Source organism: Salvelinus alpinus, chromosome 2, assembly GCF_045679555.1.
Source record: "Salvelinus alpinus chromosome 2, SLU_Salpinus.1, whole genome shotgun sequence".
NCBI lineage: Eukaryota > Metazoa > Chordata > Actinopteri > Salmoniformes > Salmonidae > Salvelinus > Salvelinus alpinus.
The window spans coordinates 51,171,816-51,192,226 of NC_092087.1; the positions used below are offsets into that span (position 1 = coordinate 51,171,816).

The following is a 20,411-nucleotide window of genomic DNA, read 5'->3' on the forward strand; positions in this document are numbered from 1 at the left end:
CCATCCATCTGTATTAAGCAAAACACGGGGTGCATTGGCCAATTCATTGATAACTTCCGCTTTAGTTTGCTTATATAGAGCGGGTACTACCAGTTTGCTGAAATGGGTGCGAGAGAGCCAAGTTCATAATGTGGCTCGAGCACTTTCACGATTTGCTGAAACCCCCTATTCTTCTCAACCACTGAGAATGGGCGCATATCCACGGCTAGGGGGGCAACTTTCTCTGGGGACGGGCATGTCCCCCCCACATTCTGAAATTGCATTTTTGTCCCCCCCAGTTTTATCATTGGAATGTGATATAAAACGTGGCAACGGTGTGCTTTAGGACCATGCGGACGCCTCCAAGCGGTCAGGTAGGCTGTTTGGAGTGTTTATCCGACTGGATTAAAAAATATATATATATAATCCCCCCCACTTCTAAAGCCAAAGTTGCGCCTCTGTCCGCAGATGTAAACATACCGATCGCTCGGTCAGAATCAGCTGCGAAGGGCTGCTTGAATGCAGAGGGGAGATGAAGTTGTGTTGTTTTTGTGTGATTCTGTCTTGCTCCGTTAATAAGAAACATGGGGTGAAGTCGGCGTAAATGTGTCAACATGTTTGAGGTGATGGCAGCTGCATAGGCTATTCTCATTGAGCAGTGTCGGCATACTCGCTCTGTCCATCGCCGTTGTAATCTACTGGGAAGCGCAAATGTTCCCGAACTGGAGATTTAAATTATGGAGAATCCACCTCCAACCCCACCTCTCGCCATTGTACAGAACTAGCTCCCAGCTGCGACAAAAGATAGATTGAAATGCTCCAATTAAGATCAGAATTTTGATAACGTTTATCTTTTATTTCAGATTTACTCAAGCCTATAGGCCTAGCGATTTTATCTAAAAAAAATTTTGTTTATGTATTCAGTCAGATTCACAGTGTGGACCTAACAGAGGTCTCCATACCAAACGGTTCGGTACGAATACGTATGCCATTACACCCCTAGCTCAGACCTTGAAGGGCCCCCGCAAAACTGAGGTACGCCACTGTCCGGGTCCTCGGTGCTGATCAGTAGAGGCTGTGAAATGATTTGCGGTGGATTTACATGCTCAGATGGTATAAATAGTATCTCTTATGGCCTAAAGGGATTTGACTGTCAGCTCCCCAAAAAATTGACAGGCTGGGGGGAGATCAAAAGAAATTGGAGTGGACACTGACACTAGTACAATATGATAAATAGTACTGTATGCCGATTTGTTTTGGAGGGTGAGCGAGTGAGTGTGAGATGTTATCTTGTCATTGGTTTATTTTTCACAGCTGTGTGTGTGTGTGTGTGTGTGTGTGTGTAATGTGATATGACGCTGCGGTCTGTGTGCGATTTATACATCCCAACAATGGCGCGGATTTCAACCACAATTTCCGATCAAATCTGTGCATGATTTTCTAAATGAGGCTCCAGTATGTTTGACAGTGTCTCTGTATGTGTCCAGCCAGTGTGTTGCAGGCCATGGCCGTGCTGGTGTGTGCAGAGATGTACCAGGTGAAGCGCCTGCAGCACCTGTGTGAGGTGTGTGTGTGCGCCTACCTCCAGAGCATGCCTAGCCGAGAGCTGGCATCAACCGGCATCAGTGTGATCCGGCTTCTCCGTAGGGCTAAGGTAAGTGTGTGAGATATTCTCCATTTCAAAATCGACGCCTAGCCCTTACCATCTTGGCACTCCTGTAGATCTGAAATGTTTTATAGGTGTGAGCAATATAGTGAAGATTCTCATACCCATTTGATTCTTTAAAAATCTACCAACCTGGCCTCAGGGAAATCAATAGGATTTGGGAAGTTTATTTGTACCCCTCCATTTAGTATGATATGTTACAAATGGAATAGTGGTCATACAACATCATTCGAATTGGAGGACTTATAGTATTGTAATGAAACAGGTCTCGAACCCTCAACCTTCTAGCCCGAAGTCCAGCGCGCTATCGACTGTGCCCCAAAAGCATGCTCCAGCGGCAGAGTCGATATCCGCGCTTATAAACCCAGGGCCGTTACAGTATCATACGTCATACAATATCATACGTATTGGAGGACGTATAGTATCATACTACTGTAACAATGGTGCCGGAGAAGAAGGCTGACGTTTTACGTGTCCCCGACTGATGGTGTTTTTTTGTTCGTTTATTTGCAACTTAAAAAAAATTACTTATTTTGTACATAGTGTTCCGCTACTGTCTCTTATGATCGAAAATAACTTCTGGACATCAGGACTGCGATTACTCACCAGGGACTGGCAGAATCCTTCTTTTCCTTTAACGAGTCTGACGAGGATGATATACTGCTTTCTCGGGAACAGGCCCAGATCTCCGTGATTTGCGTGAAGAGGAGGTGGAGAAAAAGGGTCCAGAGGGCGGGCTGCCTTCTGAGAATTCATAGGCGATCGAATAAACCTCCACTTCCTTCCATTCTGCTAGCAAATGTGCAATCTTTGGAGAATAAAATAGATGACCTAAGCGGGAAGATGAATCTACCAACTGGACATGTAAACTACCAACTGTAATATCTTATGCTTCACGGAGTCATGGCTGAACGACAACACTATTAACATACAGCTGGCTGGTAATACGCTGTACCGGCAGGATAGAACAGCGGCGTCTGGTAAGACAAGGGGCGGCGGACTATGTATTTTTTGTAAATAACAGCTGGTGCACAATATCTACGGAAGTCTCAAGCTATTGCTCGCTTGAGGTAGAGTATCTCATGATAAGCTGTAGACCACACTATCTACCTAGAAAGTTTCTGTATTTTTCGTAGCTGTTTACATACCACCACAGACGGAGGCTGGCACTAAGACAGCATTGAATAAGCTGTATTCCGCCATAAGCAAACAAGAAAACGCCCACCCAGAGGCGGCGCTCCTAGTAGCCGGGGACTTTATTGCAGGAAAACTTAAATCAGTTTTACCAAATTTCTATCAGCATGTTAAATATGCAACCAGAGGGAAAAAAATTCTGCACCACCTTTACTCCACATACAAAGCTCTCTCGCCCTCCATTTGGCAAATTTGACCATAATTCTATCCTCCTGATTCCTGCTTACAAGCAAACATTAAAGCAGGAAGTACCAGTGACTAGATCAATAAAAAATAAAAAGTGGTCAGATGAAGCAGATGCTAAGCTACAGGACTGTTTTGCTAGCACAGACTGGAATATGTTTCGGGATTCCTCCAATGGCATTGAAGAGTACACCACATCTGTCACTGGCTTCATCAATAAGTGCATCAATGACATCGTCCCCACAGTGACCGTACGTACATACCCCAACCATAAGCCATGGATTACAGGCAACATCCAAACTGAGCTAAAGGCTAGAGTGGGATTCTTAACCCAGAAGCTTATAAGAAATCCCGCTATGTCCTCCGACGAACCATCAAACAGGCAAAGCGCCAATACAGGACTAAGATCGAATCGTACTACACCGGCTCTGACGCTCGTCGGATGTGGCAGGGCTTGCAAACCATCACGGACTACAAAGGGAAGCACAGCCGAGAGCTGCCCAGTGACACGAGCCTACAATACGAGCTAAACTACTTCTATGCTCGCTTCGAGGCAAATAACACTGAAATGTGCATGAGAGCATCAGCTGTTCCGGAAGACTGTGTGATCACGCTCTCCGCAGCCGATGTGAGTAAGACCTTTAAACAGGTCAACATTCACAAGGCCGCAGGGTCAGATGGATTACCAGGACGTGTACTGCGAGCATGCGCTGACCAACTGGCAAGTGTCTTCACTGACATTTTCAACCTCTCCGAGTCTGTAATACCAACATGTTTTAAGCAGACCACCATAGTGCCTGTGCCCAAGAACACTAAGTAGTCGGTAGTCATTTAGAGCAGGTAACCTGCCTAAATGACTACCGACCTGTAGCACTTACGTCTGTAGCCATTAAGTGCTTTGAAAGGCTGGTGATGGCTCACATCAACACCATTATCCCAGAAACCCCAGACTCACCCCAATTTGCATACCGCCCCAACAGATCCACAGATGATGCAAACTCGATTGCACTCCACACTGCCCTTTCCCACCTGGACAAAAGGAACACCTATGTGAGAATGCTATTCATTGACTACAGCTCTGTGTTCAACACCATAGTGCCCTCAAAGCACATAAATAAGCTAAGGATCCTGGGACTAAACCCCTCCCTTTGCAACTGAATCCTGGACTTCCTGACGGGCCACCCCCTTGGTGGTAAGGATAGGTAACAACACATCCGCCACGCTGATCCTCAACACAGGGGCCCCTCAGGGATGCGTGCTCAGTCCCCTCCTGTACTCCCTGTTCACTCATGACTGCACGGCCAGGCACGACTCCAACACCATCATTAAGTTTGCCGATGACACAACAGTGTCTGATCAACGACAAGACAGCCTATAGGGAGGAGGTCAGAAACCTGGCCGTGTGGTGCCAAGACAGCAATCTCAACGTGATCAAGACAAGGAGATGATTTTGGACTATAGGAAAAAGAAGACCAGGCACGCCCCCATTCTCATCGACGGGGCTGCAGTGGAGCAGGTTGAGAGCTTCAAGTTCCCTGGTGTCCACATCACCAACAAACTAACATGGTCCAAGCACAACAAAACAGTCGTGAAGAGGTCACGACAAAACCTATTCCCCCTCAGGAGACTGAAACGATTTGGCATGGGTCCTCAGATCCTCAAAAGGTTCTACAGCTGCACCATCGAGAGCATCCTGACTGGTTGCATCACTGCCTGGTATGGCAACTGCTCGGCCATCACTGGGGCCAAGCTTCCTGCCATCCAGGACCTCTATACCAGGCGGTGTCAGAGGAAGGCCCAAAAAATTGTCAAAGACTCTAGCCACCCTAGTCATAGACTGTTCTCTCTGCTACCGCACGGCAAGCGGGACCGGAGCGCCAAGTTTAGGTCCAAGAGGCTTCTAAACAGCTTCTACCCCCAAGCCATAAGACTCCTGAACATCTAATCAAATGGCTACCCAGACTATTTGCATTGTCCCCTCCCCCCTCTCTCTTTTACACCGCTGCTACTCTGTTATCATCTATGCAGTCACATTAATAACTCTACCTACATGTACATATTACCTCAACTAACCTGTGCCCCCACACATTGACTCTGTACCGGTACCCCCCTGTATATAGTCTCGCTATTGTTATTTTACTGCTGCTCTTTAATTACTTGTTACTTTTATTTCTTATTCTTATCCATATTTTTTAAACAGCATTGTTGGTTAGGGGCTCCTAAGTAAGCATTTCACTGAAAGGTCTACTACAGCTGTTGTATTCGTCGCATGTGACTAATAAAATTTGATACGCCATACCCGGTCGTACAATATCATACGGATTGGAGGATGTATAGTATCATACACGGTCGTACAACATCATTCGAATTGGAGGACGTATAGTATTATACGTTATACAATATCATACGAATTGGATGTCGTTATCATTTGTGGCTAACGTTAGTGGATAACACAGCAGGTTAGAACTAACGTACCAGGTTAGGAGAATTTACATTGCAGGTTAGTAGAATAAGGTTAAATTAAGGTTGGGAAAAGGTTAAGTGGAAGGGTTAGCTAAAATGCTAGTCGTCCCCGACACAACCATGCAGCCTTTGGGTTGCTAGATGGTCATGTTATATGCCAACCCATCCTCCCCAACCAACTGCTCTACTTTTTGTTAAGTAATCATAAGCATTATTTTATTCATAATGTAACACTTCATAGTAAATAGAGCTACAAATGTAAGTAACATACCCTACGTCTGTTTAATATGGTCAAGGTGAATTTACAGAAGTAAGAAGCCTAGGGGAAGGATTTTGGATTCAGCAAGAGTGTATGTGTGTTCTGACACAAAATAGCTTATCTTTAGTAGCATCCACCACATCGCGTTCCACTCAGTGGAGGTATAGAGTGAGAGAAGACAAGGAAGTCACTTCAGACTATTCAGATGATGCACCCCTTGAAATTTCTAATATTCAGTGGCAACAAAAAAATGTATGATTAAATAATAGTTTTTTTTATGATCCTTACCACAAACCTGAGAGGATTTGGTTGAGGAAACAACTTGTACCGTACGCTGTGAAGGATTAACCCACCAATGTGCTGTCACCTATCCAGTTCTTTCTGGTCATTGGTTTATAAACACTGGAGGCAGGGAAAGCAGAGAATATGCATGCATGCATGGGGTTGGAAAATGTCATTTTCCATGTGGAAGTCATTGCTGGTGTTAATTTATTCCGCCCTGTATATTCTAAATCTTCAACAGTTACACAATACATCTTTGCTCAAATAGCTGACTCCTCTCCTTCTACCTCTTTCTCTCTCTCGCAGTGCCACAACGCAGAGCAGCTGTACGTATGGCTCCTCCACTTCATAGCCAATAACTACCTAATCTTCAGTCACAAGCCCGACTTCCTGGAGCTCTCAGGTGAGAGATCAGACATAGGACAGGTTTATTGGACATATTGATAACTCAAACTTACTAAGTGTGACTGGTGTTGCAAAATCCATGCTATGTCCAACTAAGGAAATGGACACGCATGAGTCACCATAAGCTAAAGCCGATGCCAGCTGTTGTGAAAGCGAATGACATTTTAATGACAGCTTTGTGTAGACCGTATGTTAAAGGGAAGTAGTGAGGTTTAATCCATATAGGCATGTTAGTTTTGATAGCACATATTAAGAAGGGGACTACAGGTCAAATAAGCAGTTCTGATTGAGGATGTAGTGGATTGTCAAAGCATGTAAAATAACATTTAAGCACCTTTACATTTTCTAAATAAAGCTTGCACACCTATGACGCTAAATTAGCATTGTTAGCATTTACCTTTCTTGCCGCTCGTCAAGCCACTTCATCCCTGGTTATGACACATTTATAAAGCACACACTGGTTAATAAGCACACAGGGCAGGTTTAGTAGCATCTACAACAGGTTTATTTCCATTAACAATGTTTTCATCGTACACCAGTGCATATTTAAGGTCAAATGGACGGGTCTTTAAGGGCACAAGTGAAGTGATACACGATACAAAGACTAAATAGTACTACACAATATTATTCACATTGGTCCAGCTCTTGGGTGTAAACAGAAGTGTATCAGGCAGAGCATGCATGTGGCTTGATGATGGCTTCATAGAAATGTTGGTTTAGGCAATGACGGATAAAAATAAATACTGGCACTGTGTGTGTGTGTGCGCACGCGTCCATGTGTGTGAGAGAGCGGGGTGACCTGATATCGTCATGGCAACCTTGGTTTTTTGTTGTCTTGGTTGACAGAGGAGGAGCGGGAACAGGTGGAGAGACTGCGTTGGCCTTCCCGAGGTTACCTTCAAGAACTGAGCGAGTACCAGCAGCGCCGACGCAAACTCAAGAAGTCCCGCTGCCTCGTCATGTGACACCCACCCGCCGCCACACCCTGGAGAAGTAGTGAGAGGCGGAGAGGAGAAGAGGAAGGTGTGGGGCGAGAGACAGAGGACAAAGGCGGGGGAGAGGAGTTGAGAGAAGGCATTATAAAACAGACCAGAACATAATTGAGTCATCTGCCTCAAATGGACAGTGAAAAAGGGGGACAGAAAGCTAACCAGCTCGGGAGGAAACCCAAATGGTTCAGCGCAGAGCTGAAAGGTCAAAGAGGCCTGGTCGAAAGGCAACGTCTACGGGAGGTGACATAAAAGACTGTGACGCACTCCGGTCCACGAGGACCAACACATGACTGTGTCCTTGGGACAAAATGACCGATTTACTTAACCAGGGAGAACTTCAAATGACAGCTGAATTCCGCTGGAAACCAGGGCAATTTTTTTTTAAGAAATCGATAATGGCCATGTTCCAGGCTTGTCCTTTTTGCAGTCGCGCTGACTGCATAGCTCATAAGATTTCTATATCATACGAATGTGGTTTCTGATATGTAAATCCTTCTCCAGGCATTGTGCACATGCAAAAAAGGTGACCTGGAAAGCCACCATTATCTGTTCATGGAGGACTATCTATAGCCCAATGAATAACGGTATAAAAATGGCCCTTTCAATGGCAAATAACTGTATCCACGGAGAATGCACAGTGATCATCTTTGCCATCTCCACACAGGAGAGAACATTTTGGTTTTTGGCAGAGAAGGTGCTCAAATTTATAAATGTGCCCAGAAACATTCAAAGGAACCTGCTGAAATGTATCCAAAAGGTTTGGGAGTCTGTCTAATGAACGTGACCCGGGATTGTGCGTCTATAGAGGATGTCTGTATCTAATCTATGCTTGACACAGAATCTTACAGTCTCAAATCAACCCAAGGCACTACACCCAGGGGAAAACGACTACCCCTTCTCATTGAAGCCACAAAAGTTCAAGGTCGACCATGGTACTGCAGGCATTGGTAGCAGGAAACAGGATCCCCCATTAGAGTAAATGGAAAAATGGCAATCTTCGTGTAAAAAATAAATAAAATGCTTCTAATATACCAGATGTCCTTGAACCAATTATTTTCAAAATCGCACACAGAAGTTATAAGGACAATTTAGTTGCTAATATTGGCAGCCTGCGGAACCCCGGTCGGCCTTCAACTTGAGGTACTCAATGAGAGGGGGCAGCACTTAGCTAGCCTGCAACATCACTTCCTGGAGTAGCTGAAACAGTGCACATGTCTCCATGAGACGCCATCTTAACCAACTTCATTTGGATTCAATGCGCTATTGAGTCTTCACATAGGAATGAACGGTGTCACGGGATCGATGGCTTTGTCCATTCAATATATACAGTTATTGGCTACACCCTACACACAACTTAATGTCCACTTCTTTTATGTCTGTAATGGGTCATCAAGAAGTGCTTAGGGCTATAGGAGTTGATTTGGGACTAGGCCTACATAACTGTGAGTACATAGTGGTTCTACATGGCTGTCTTATTGGGTTATTCTGCAATGCTAAATCCTCTTAAGAGTGTTAACAGCATTGGGGCACCTGGAGACTTAATCACCACATACACACCTTCCGTGGTGAACAAATGATTTGATCTGTTCATTGAAACCGTAACCAAACAACGCCTCTGGTTTGACCTCATTTTTGCCATAAGATTATAATTTGACGGTGCTGCGACTATTTTTGTAATGTGTACCGTCTGTACCAGGGGGTGTTTTGTGTGTGTTTTTAAAAATATTTTAAACATCTGGAGTAGAGCTAACTGCGTAATGCACCCAGCATGTGGAGACTAGAGGGTGCGGGGTGTTTGGTTTCGTGGCCCTCTAGCCACGGGGGATGGCCGTGTACAGTAATAGTTGTGACCTCTGAGTCACTGGTAATAAAGACATGTTTTAGAAGAACACGTTGGCACGTCGCCTACTGAATCGTTGACATGCATCTGCTCGGTACGAGATGTCTTCTGTCACGTGTGTGTGTGTGTGTTACTGCTTAGTGTGCATTAATAATGAACATACATATTCACATACAGCATGTCATGTGTTGAAGGTTAGTCTGAAGCTTGGTTGCTTTTGGCTTGAATTTAAACTGCATACATTTATACACACACACACTATGATTTGAAGCAATTTCAACCTCATAAACCACAAAACACATAAGCAAATTACTTGCATTCCTAAGCTTTTTGTGGGTGTATGGGGAGGTGTGCTCTTTATTACTCATGACCCCTTATGTTTAAAATGTTACAGAGTGTAGTTAACGGCTCTGCATAAGCGCTAAATTAATCAACCTTGCGTAATCTTAACATCTTCAGTTTCACCTCATCCACGTGCGTGTGACGGAGAGTAAGTCACATGTTGGTGTGAGTAACGTGCATTTATGCCTATTTTTTTTCTTGGGTTGTGTGAATGTTGCCAACAACACAAGTTGTGACTAACAGGCCAACTGATGTATTGAGACATACTGCATTTTGGGATCTCTAGCAGAGAGGTTGAGGGATACCTTGCTGCAGGTAAAAAATGCTTACATTTCACTCTTCGCTCCCTTCTGCTAAAATGCCGCATGCATCGCAAACGTCAATCTAATCTTGTGTTGCCATATTCCGTAATCTCACATTTGCTCTGAAAGGGTAGGCTGAATCGAGGCTACCAACAATCTAATTCATACACTCTTTAGTCCGTTTCTGGAGAATAGCTCCCACTCTGTACCTTGGTGGAAGCTTATGACTTAGAGGCTACACCTTTGCCTCTGGGGTCATTCATAAGCCAAAACGGGTCCCCTAAATGGACAGAAATACTATTTAAATCTAGGCCCTTAGTTAAATAAATAAAAACACAACACATAGCCTATGGCAAGTCAGTTAAGAACAAATTCTTAGTTACATGTGTCCCAAGGTGACTGTGGAGGATCTGTTTGGCCAGCAGGTGGCGTGGTGCGCTGGCCCCTGAGCTATCTGTTCTCTAGCCTCCTGAAACACCACCTCAGCTTCTCCCAGTCTGGAGGCTTGCTGAAGAGCCACATTACACCCCCACCCCTCGCTCTCTACAACTTCCCTCTCTACATTACAAACTCTAATCCCCTGCCTTGCGCCTCCCTCTCCTCACTCCCTTTCGTGTGTGTGTGTACATACCTGGGGCAGTGTGTGTCACTGCAGCGCGCCAATGGACTGCAGCATCCCCTCCAGTTTCCCACTTTCGTCCAGATCTGCCACGTCACTGCCCCCTCCCACACACTCCTCACCGATGAACACCCGCGGGACCTACACACACCACACTGTACTATTTATATTTGACAACTTTATACTTTTACTTCTCTACATTCCTAAAGAAAATGATGTACTTTTTACTCCATACATTCCCTGACACCCAAAAGTACTCATCACATTTTGAATGCTTAGCAGGTTAGGAAAATGGTCTAATTCACACACTTATCAAGAGAACATCCCTGGTCATCCCTACTGCCTCTGATCTGGCAGATGCACTAAACACATGCTTTGTTTGTAAATTATGTCTGAGGGTTGGAGCGTGCCCCTGGCTATCCGTAAATAAAAAATAACAAGAAAATGGTGCCGTCTGGTTTGCTTAATATAAGGAATTTTAAATGATTTTTTACTTTCAAATAAAATCTTATTGGTCACATACGTGATTAGCAGATGGTATTGCAGGTGTAACGAAATGTTTGTGCTTCTAGCTCCGACAGTGCAGTAATATCTAACAAATTACACAACATATACCCAATACACACAAATCTAAGTAGGGAATGAATTAAGACTATATACATGTATGAGCGATGTCAGAGCGGAACGGACTAAGATACAGTAGAATCATATAGAAATCAGTATATACACATGAGATGAGTAATGCAAGATATGTAAACATTAAGTGACTAAGATACCGTAGAATAGTATAGAATACAGTATATAGATATGAGATGAGTAATGCCAGATATGTAAACATTATTAAAGTGACTAGTGTTCCATTCCTTAAAGTGGCCACTGCTTTCTAGTCTATGCCTATAGGCAGCAGCCTCTAATGTGCTAGTGATGGCTTTAACAGTCTGGTGGCCTTTGAGATAGAAGCTGTTTTTCAGTCTCTCGGTCCCAGTGATGTGTACGGCAAGGAACTTGAAGCTTTCCACCTTCTCCACTGCGGTCCCTTTTATGTAGATAGGGGGGTGCACCTATCTACATAGTTTCCTGAAGTCCACGATCATCTCCTTTGTTTTGTTGACATTGAGTGAGAGGTTGTTTTCCAGGCACCACACTTTGATACTTAAGTATATGTAAAACCAAATACTTTCAGACTTTTACTCTAGTAGGATTTTACTGCGTAACTCACTTTTACTTAAATCCATTATGAAGGATAGCATATGAATAGGAATAGCTGAATACATTCACATGTGATGAGCTTCAAGCCAATCAGCCTTCATGGATTGCTGAGTCATTGCGATGGACGATCGAACTGTTATGCCGCGTTCAGAACAACTGGGAACTCGGGAAAAACGAGCTCCGACTGGGAACAATCGAGTTGAACGGTCATCCAACTCGGAATTCCAACTCGTGAATTCGGGCCTCTTTCTAGAACTCCAACTTTCCTACCTGAAAATCATTGACGTCATGAGTTTCCAGTTGTTTTGAACGCGAAATAACACTGAAACAAAAAATTCAACATGTAACGTTACAATAGTCCGCATATTTTTTTAAACTACAGTATGTCTTTTGCTATACAAAAAAATTGAGACGTCGAGATATTACGCTCGTTATGAACTCCTTCACCGAAAAGCACTCTTTGTTCTCAAAAATCATCAATTGAACGACAGCCATCTTTGAGATTGTATCCAGACAATTGGGCGCAAAGTTACATGCAGTGTTGTACTCACCACAACAAAGGAATAACGAATTGAAATACTGGCAATACTCGAATGAAGACACTCACCGTCCGAGCTCCAGTTATCTCCAAAAAGTAGTCCTGTAAACTACTCATATCGCTCCGTCCAGTTATGTCAATAAATTCTAAATGCCCAGCTTTGAATTTGTACTTTGTCAAGACCTCTTTGGCCGTAACGCAATACGGGCACGATGGTTTGAGAAATATTGTAACTTTGTCTCCTCTAAGTTTAGTTTCGACAAATTCCTGTGCCATTCTAGCGTTAGTTGAAATACAAAAATATTGGCTTGCAAAATTGATATGAACAGCTCGGCAGATTAATGTTTTGATGAGCCGTCTACTTCCTTATTGTGTCAGAGGAGGCGTGTTTATAAATCGAAGGACATGTGTGAAGTTAGCCACAATTGTGGAATTTTAGGTTTGCCTTCAAAATAAAAGTGCCCCATTGAAACTGATCAAAACGGATACGTATAGTGGAATAATGCCATATTTGGACTAGATAATGCTTAACAATGTTTGAAATGAAAATAAATACAATAATTAATACATGTTTCAATAAACAGTAAAAAAAATAATTGTTGAAATCCCACTGTGGATGTATTAGACTGCATAAATGTATTGGGGGCATATATACAGCTCTGGGAAAAAAATAAAAGGCCACTGCAAATATAAGTTTCTCTGGTTTGACTATTTATAGGTATGTGTTTGGTAAAATTAACGTTTTTGTTTTATTCTATAAACTACTGACAACATTTCTCCCAAATTCAAAATAAAAATATTGTCATTTAGAGCATTTATTTGCAGAAAATGACAACTGGTCAAAATAACAAAAAAGATGCAGTGGTGACAGACCTTGAATAATGCAAAGAAAATACGTTCATATTCATTTTTAAACAGCACAATACTAATGTTTAACTTAGGAATAGTTCAGAAATCAATATTTGGTGGAATAACCCTGGGATTTTCTGCCTCTAACCCTATTACGGGGGCTGAGTCACTGGGTTACTGGTGCTCTTCCATGTCGTTCCTAGGAGGGGTGCGTCACTTGAGTGGGTTGAGTCACTGACATGATCTTCCTGTCCGGGTTGGCGCCCCCTACGGATTCGTGCCGTGGGGGAGATCTTCGTGGGCTATACTCGGCCTTGTCTCAGGGTAGTAAGTTGGTGTTTTGAAGATATCCCTCTAGTGGTGTGGGGGCTGTGCTTTGGCAAAGTGGGTGGGGTTCTATCCTGCCTGGTTGGCCCTGTCTTGGGGTAACGTCGGACAGGGCCACAGTGTCGCCCGACCTCTCAGCCTCCAGTATTTATGCTGCAATAGTTTATGTGTCGGGGGGCTAGGATCAGTCTGTTATATCTGGAGTATTTCTCCTGTCTTATCCGGTGTCCTGTGTGAATTTAAGTATGCTCCCTCTAACTCTCTCCTTTCTCTCTTCTCTTGGGCCCTAGGACCATGCCTCAGGACTACCTGGCCTGATGACTCCTTGCTGTCCCAGTCCACCTGCTGCTGCTCCAGTTTCAACTGTTCTGCCTGCGGCTATGGAACCCTGACCTGTTCACCGGACGTGCTACCTTGTCCCGGACCTGTTGTTTTCGACTCTCTCTCTCTACCACACCTGTCTCTACCACACCTGTCTACCACACCTAACTCTGAATGATCGGCTATGAAAAGCCAACTGACATTTACTCCTGAGGTGCTGACCTGTTTCACCCTCTGCAACCACTGTGATTATTATTATTTGACCCTGCTGGTCACCTATGAACGTTTGAACATCTTGGCCATGTACTGTTATAATCCCCACCCAGCACAGCCAGAAGAGGACTGGCCACCCCTCAGAGCCTGGTTCCTCTCTAGGTTTCTTCCTAGGTTCCTGCCTTTCTAGGGAGTTTTTCCTAGCCACCGTGCTTCTACATCTGCATTGCTTGCTGTTTGGGGTTTTAGGCTGGGTTTCTGTATAGCACTTTGTGACATCGGCTGATGTAAAAAGGGCTTTATAAATACATTTAATTGATTGATTTATTATCAATCACAGCTTGCATGCGTCTTGGCATGCTCTCCACCAGTCTTTCAAATTGATGTTGGGTGACTTTATGCCACTCATGGCGCAAAAATTCAAGAAGCTCGGCTTTGTTTGATGGCTTGTGACCATCTATCTTCCTCTTTCAATGGGGTTCAGGTCTGGAGATTGGGCTGGCCATGACAGGGTCTTGATCTGGTAGTCCTCCATCCACACCTTGATTGACCTGGCTCTGTGGCATGGAGCATTGTCCTGCTGGAATAAACAATCCTCAGAGTTGGGGAACATTGTCAGAGCAGAAGGAACCAAGTTTTCTTCCAGGACAACCTTGTACGTGGCTTGATTCATGCGTCCTTCACAAAGACAAATCGGCCCGATTCCAGCCTTTGTCTTTGTGAAGGACGCATGAATCAAGCCACATGCTCTAAATGACAAGATTTGTATTTGGAATTTGGGAGAAATGTTGTCGGTAGTTTATAAAATAAAACAAAATTTTTAATTTTACCCAAACATATACCTATAAATAGTAAAACCAGAGAAACGGATAATTTTGCAGTGGTCTCTTCATTTTTTCCAGAGCTGTATATGCACTGTACAGCCTAGCCCTAGCACTTAATCATGACTCTCAGTTCCATGACATTACACATAAGAGTCATCGGACGAAGGCGTCTTCTGTACGGGGGAGTGTTGTTAAGAGCCCCAACGCTTGGTCTGAACGTTAACACGACATTAACCCGCATCGCTTGCGGTACAGTTTTGAAAGCATAAGGACCTTATCTTTCATGTCAGTGAGAAATCATATTTTTTTTTTAAATAGGTTCAATTGATACACACCTTTTATAAGGTTAGGGTTCCCACACGGCCATATCTTCATGTTACAGTGTGTGTTTACAGAAAACCGACGGAAGACAGTCAACTACCTCTCCTAATTAGCTATTAGCTAATTAGCTCCTAATACCTGTGTGTAATTGGAAGACGGACGCCACAAAAGTGTTGTCACTGAAAAATTCTGTTGGCTGCAACTGTGTTAAAATCGGTTAAAACAGTGTAGAGTAAATGTGTATTTTGCATTTGTGAAATTATTTTGATACGATATGAAAGTAGAGAGATTTATGTTTCTAGAACCATCGGATGACTCAAGCAATTGAGAATCGATTCTTGTTTAGGCTGTTTTGGCTTCCAGAGCCAAAAACAATGGTCCATGTAAGGTCCTTGAACTATAAGGGGTAACGTTAGACTCCTTTAGTCCCACTTTGGGCTATGTACTGCCTTACCTGCACCCATGGAATTGGGTATCAACCTACTCAGTGACACCCACAGATTACAATTCCAAAGAGTTTACACAAATATTAGCTTCATAGCTCTTATTGCAGGACTATAAAATGAGCCACATTGACACATTAAACTCACCAGTCATTTTTTTATTTTATTTTTATTTAACCTTTATTTAACCAGGTAGGCTAGTTGAGAACAAGTTCTCATTTGCAACTTTGACCTGGCCAAGATAAAGCATAGCAGTGTGAACAGACAACAACACAGAGTTACACATGGAGTAAACAATAAACAAGTCAATAACATGGTAGAAAAAAAGAGAATCTATATACAATGTGTGCAAAAGGCATGAGGTAGGCAATAAATCGAATAATTACAATTTAGCAGATTAACACTGGAGTGATAAATCATCAGATGATCATTCATATTGGACTACAAAGCCTTACCTTTAGAGTGTGCACCAATGAAATGAGTGTGCACCAATGAGTGTGCACCTATGAAATGGGCTATCAGCCCACACAGAACACAACTATGTAGAGTTTACACAATTACTAGCTCTTATTGCAGGACTCTGAAACTAGCTCACCAGTCAACATATTGTGTGTATTGGACATTCATATTGTATTGTACAGCCTTACAGTGGTTTGAAATAAACCCAACCCAAGGAAAACAGTTATGAGACCCTTCATTCAGTGATATAAATGTTTTTCCTAATTATCTCGCAAATCTCAGTTTTGGACAAGATTGAGTTTATGACCAAAATTATCCTATTTTCACCTTGTAGTCAATTTTGACACTAATAAATGTTTCTTACTAATACATGTTTCCGTTTTCTACCAGAGAAGTTGTTTATGGCCTTCAACTGCTCTTTAAAGATGCGGTGTGGTATAATTTTTTATACCCTGTCATTTTTTCTATCCAAGTAGAAAACTGTGAAATAAATGTCAATTTTGTTATCAGATATATTTTTATATCAGTGTTCAAGAAAAAAACATAGACCAATCATTCAACCAAATCTACTAATGTAGATAGCGCCGAGACCCTTAGAAGGTGTAGTTCTTCCTGATGTGGAATTACCTCTAGGTGTCAATGCAGTCAGTCCAGCCGGCTATACAGTTGTGCCCCTCGTATATACAGTACCAGTCAAAAGTTTGGACACACCAACTCTTTCAAGGGTTTTTCTTTATTCTGACTATTTTCTACATTGTAGAATAATAGTGAAAACATAAACTATGAAATAACACATATGGAATCATGTAGTAACCAAAAAAAGTGTCAAACAAATAAAAATATACTTGAGATTCTTCAAGGTAGCCACCCTTTGCCTAGATAACAGCTTTGCATACTCTTGGCATTCTCTCAACCAGCTTCATGAGGTAGTCACATGGAATACATTTAAATGAATAGTTGTGCCTTGTTAAAAGTTAATTTGTGGAATTTATTTCCTTCTTGATGTGTTTGAGCCAATCCGTTGTGTTGTGACAAGGTAGGGGTGGTATACAGAAGATAGCCCTATTTTGGTGAAAGACCAAGTCCATATTATGGCAAGAACAGCTCAAATAAGCAAAGAGAAATGACAGTCCACCATTACTTTAAGACATGAAGGTCAGTCAATATGGAAAATTTCAAGAACTTTGTGCAGTTGCAAAAACCATCTAGCGCTTTGATGAAACTGGCTTTCATGGGGACCGCCACAGGAAAGGAAGACCCAGAGTTACCTCTGTGGCAGAGGATAACTTCATTAGAGTTAACTGCACCGCAGATAGCATGCCAAAGAAATGCTTCACAGAGTTCACAGAGTTCACAGACATATCTCAACATCAACTGTTCAGAGGGGACTGCGTGAATCAGGCCTTCATGGTCAAATTGTTGCAAAGAAACCACTACTAAAGGACACCAATAATACGAAGAGACTTGCTTGGGACAAGAAACACAAGCAATGGACATTAGACTGGTGGAAATCTGTCCTTTGGTATCTCCAAATTTGAGATTTTTGGTTACAACCGCAGTGTCTTTGTGAGACGCTGAGTAGGTGAACGGATGATCTCTGCATGTGTTGTTCCCACCGTGAAGCATGGAGGAGGAAGTGTGATGATGTGGGGGTGCTTTGCTGGTGACACTGTCTGTGATTTATTTAGAATTCAAGGCACACTTAACCAGCATGGCTACCACAGCATTCTGCAGCGATACGCCATGCCATCTGGTTTGCGCTTAGTGGGACTATTATTTGTTTTTTAACAGGACAATGACCCAACACACCTCCAGGCTGTGTAAGGGCTATTTGACCAAGAAGGAGAATGATGGAGTGCTGCATCAGATGACCTGACCTCAACCAAATTGAGATAGTTTGGGATGAGTTGGACAGCAGAGTGAAGGAAAAGCAGCCAACAAGGGCTCAGCATATGTGAGAACTACTTCAAGACTGTTGGAAAAGCATTCCTCATGAAGCTGGTTGAGAGAATGCCAAGAGTGTGCAAAGCTGTCAAGGCAAAGGGTGGCTACTTTGAAGAATCTAAAATATATATATTTATCACTTTTTTGGTTACTACATGATTCCATGTGTTATTTCAGAGTCTGATGTCTACATTGTAGAAAATGGTAAACAAAGAAAAACCCTTAAATGAATAGGTGTGTCCAAACTTTTAACTGGTACTGTATATACACACAGACATACACAAAATATGGGGGATTGGAAATTATGCAGATAATTACATTGATGGAAGCTACAATCTGCAATATTAAAGCGGTTTTACCCCCATTTTTTATCAAATATTTAATCTCAAAAGAACACGGCTTGGGCCATGGACACAAATCAGGTCATCCAAAAGAAAACCAAACCCAAGAAGGAAAATTCCTCTGCAGAGGAGTAGCTGCCATCGATTATGGAGCCACACTGATGCCAGATCCTATCAGATAACAGGACGACAACACTTGCTCTTCCCCAGATGGTCTTTAAATGCGGTATTCCCTAATCACATTTGCAGAGATCTCAGATACTGTTGCATTGATGACATCCTGACAAATATGGGGCATCTCAGGTCATGGAGGACTGAATGCCGCAACCTTGGATTCAAACCAAATACTACTTTGAGCGACCAAATTAAGAAATATCCTTCATTTTCCTTGCAAAGCAGCAACATGAGTAGACATTGAGCGATCATCAGGACCGTGATTAGTTGATTCAGGTGTTAAGAGCAGGGCTGCTGCCAGTGTAAGCGATTGGGGTTTGCACAAGACTTTGTTTGGGGGAGCGAACAGAAGTTCTCAGATCTCAGGCAAGGTTACGTGTCACAAGTGTGGCGAACCAAACTACCTTTGCTACACTTCACCCTTCTTCGACCACCTCCTCTCCGAATCCAAGTCACTGCACCAATGTGACTGGCTGGGTTTGAACCTGGGTCACCCGCGTGCCATAAGTCTGTTAGCACGCAGAGCTAAAGCCTGTAGGCATTTGCTCAAGGAGCCAGCTTGTTTTCAGGCAAGATTACTCATCACATGGTTCACCAAACCACTTACATTAGTTAACATTTAATTATATAATGGAAAATGTATCGTCTCTGCCCTAGAATGTATAAAATCGCAGGCACATAAATGTGTTGAAATATTCATGTAGTCACTGACACTTGGAAGGAAATTTGCATTTGTCCATTCAAACTTAAGACCAGCTCTGCAAGTCCCCCCCCCCCCAACTGTTCAAACAAATTACTTTTCCATGTGTGCACCAATGCCGGATCTGGATACCTTTACAAGGATGGAGCATCTTTCCAGTTTGCAACAGTTTTAAGATCCTATCGGCTAAGAGATGTTACTGACGGAAGGAACAATCATTCAACAGCATGATTTTCACACCAATCATGAGACATAAATGTGAAGTCTTGTTAGCCGTAATAATCTATCAACATCAAAGCATCCAACCCACCTCAACAATGGGTTGCATTTATGGCACTTTTAACCTCAAGGCACTTTACATTGTGCTGGGGGTACATGACACTAATATGTATCCATGTCAATACACAACTTATTGACCATAAAATGGGACCTGTTGGATGACAGTAGTCATTTTGCATGGGAAAGAAATGGATGGCATGCAAAAAAATGTAAATAATGAACACTCCACAACATTCAATGTAGAACCAAGTTGGCTTTTATTGTACTGATTTAATGCATTTTCAGGTGGGCAAGTTTACCACTCCTTCACAATCCATACAGTTTTGAAATGGTGTTTAACACTTGTTTGCCCTTTATCTCATTAAAACTTGACCCCTCCTCCCCCAACATAACAAAAAACAACTCATCTGCTTTTGCGCTCTTAGCCCTCCTTCCTTGCTTCCAGCAGTACTGATGAGTCACTTAGCGGCCTGCCATGTTAAGACCCAGCTAAATGTCCTCTGACCCATCTCCTGGCTGACGCTCATTTAGCTGGGCATTAGCCTGCGGGGTCGCGGCGAGGACAGCCTCTCCCTGAGCCCCAGTATGAGAACGATTAGCGATTAGCAGAGTGGCTTACTGCTTCAGAGGGGCTGGAAGGGAGTGGGGCTTAGCAGCAATGCAGCTATGTTACAGAGCTGTCTTTAAAAAGGAGGAAGGAGGGGGGGCAGTGAGACGGACTAGACCTTGGGAGTTGTGTGCAGCCTAGCGTACATTTTGGCTATTGGGTCAACCTTGGGTGACTCACAAATTCTGGGAAACGACTGCAATAGTTATGGGAAAAGGGGAAAAATAAAATAAACTGAGCCCATCACACAAATTATTTGAGTGAGGCTCTGACCAAGTACCCACTTTCCTGGGAATGGACCCTGTACTTCAGTACTCCTCTTGGGACTCATGTGTC

The 20,411-nt window shown here is 43.1% G+C and overlaps 2 protein-coding genes across 2 annotated transcripts in view; one reads left to right on the top strand and one right to left on the bottom strand.

The window, feature by feature from the left end:
• LOC139564506 (rho-related BTB domain-containing protein 3-like) overlaps positions 1-7,797 on the top strand; it is a 31,549-nt gene extending 23,752 nt beyond the window's left edge. The window contains exons 10-12 of the mRNA XM_071384085.1: positions 1,467-1,633; positions 6,333-6,429; positions 7,278-7,797. Coding sequence (XP_071240186.1) covers positions 1,467-1,633; positions 6,333-6,429; positions 7,278-7,396 — 383 coding nt within the window. The 3' untranslated portion in view covers positions 7,397-7,797. The remainder of the gene's footprint in view (positions 1-1,466; positions 1,634-6,332; positions 6,430-7,277) is intronic.
• Positions 6,919-12,658, bottom strand: LOC139564497 (glutaredoxin-1-like). Its single transcript, XM_071384073.1, has 3 exons — positions 12,343-12,658; positions 10,539-10,667; positions 6,919-7,416 (listed from the first exon to the last, which is right to left on the bottom strand). The coding sequence occupies exons 1-2, from the start codon at positions 12,547-12,549 to the stop codon at positions 10,554-10,556; spliced, it is 321 nt and encodes a 106-aa protein (XP_071240174.1). The 5' UTR covers positions 12,550-12,658; the 3' UTR covers positions 6,919-7,416; positions 10,539-10,553.
• Positions 12,659-20,411: the final 7,753 nt, after the last annotated feature.

What these genes read in the sequence shown, in the direction of transcription:
- LOC139564497 (XM_071384073.1), bottom strand. Translation starts at nt 12,549, where the DNA reads ATGGCACAGGAATTTGTCGAAACTAAACTTAGAGGAGACAAAGTTACA. An exon ending in AGATAACTGGAGCTCGGACG is followed by an intron (nt 10,668 to 12,342) that starts GTGAGTGTCTTC and finishes TGGTGTGTGTAG; the next exon opens with GTCCCGCGGGTGTTCATCGG.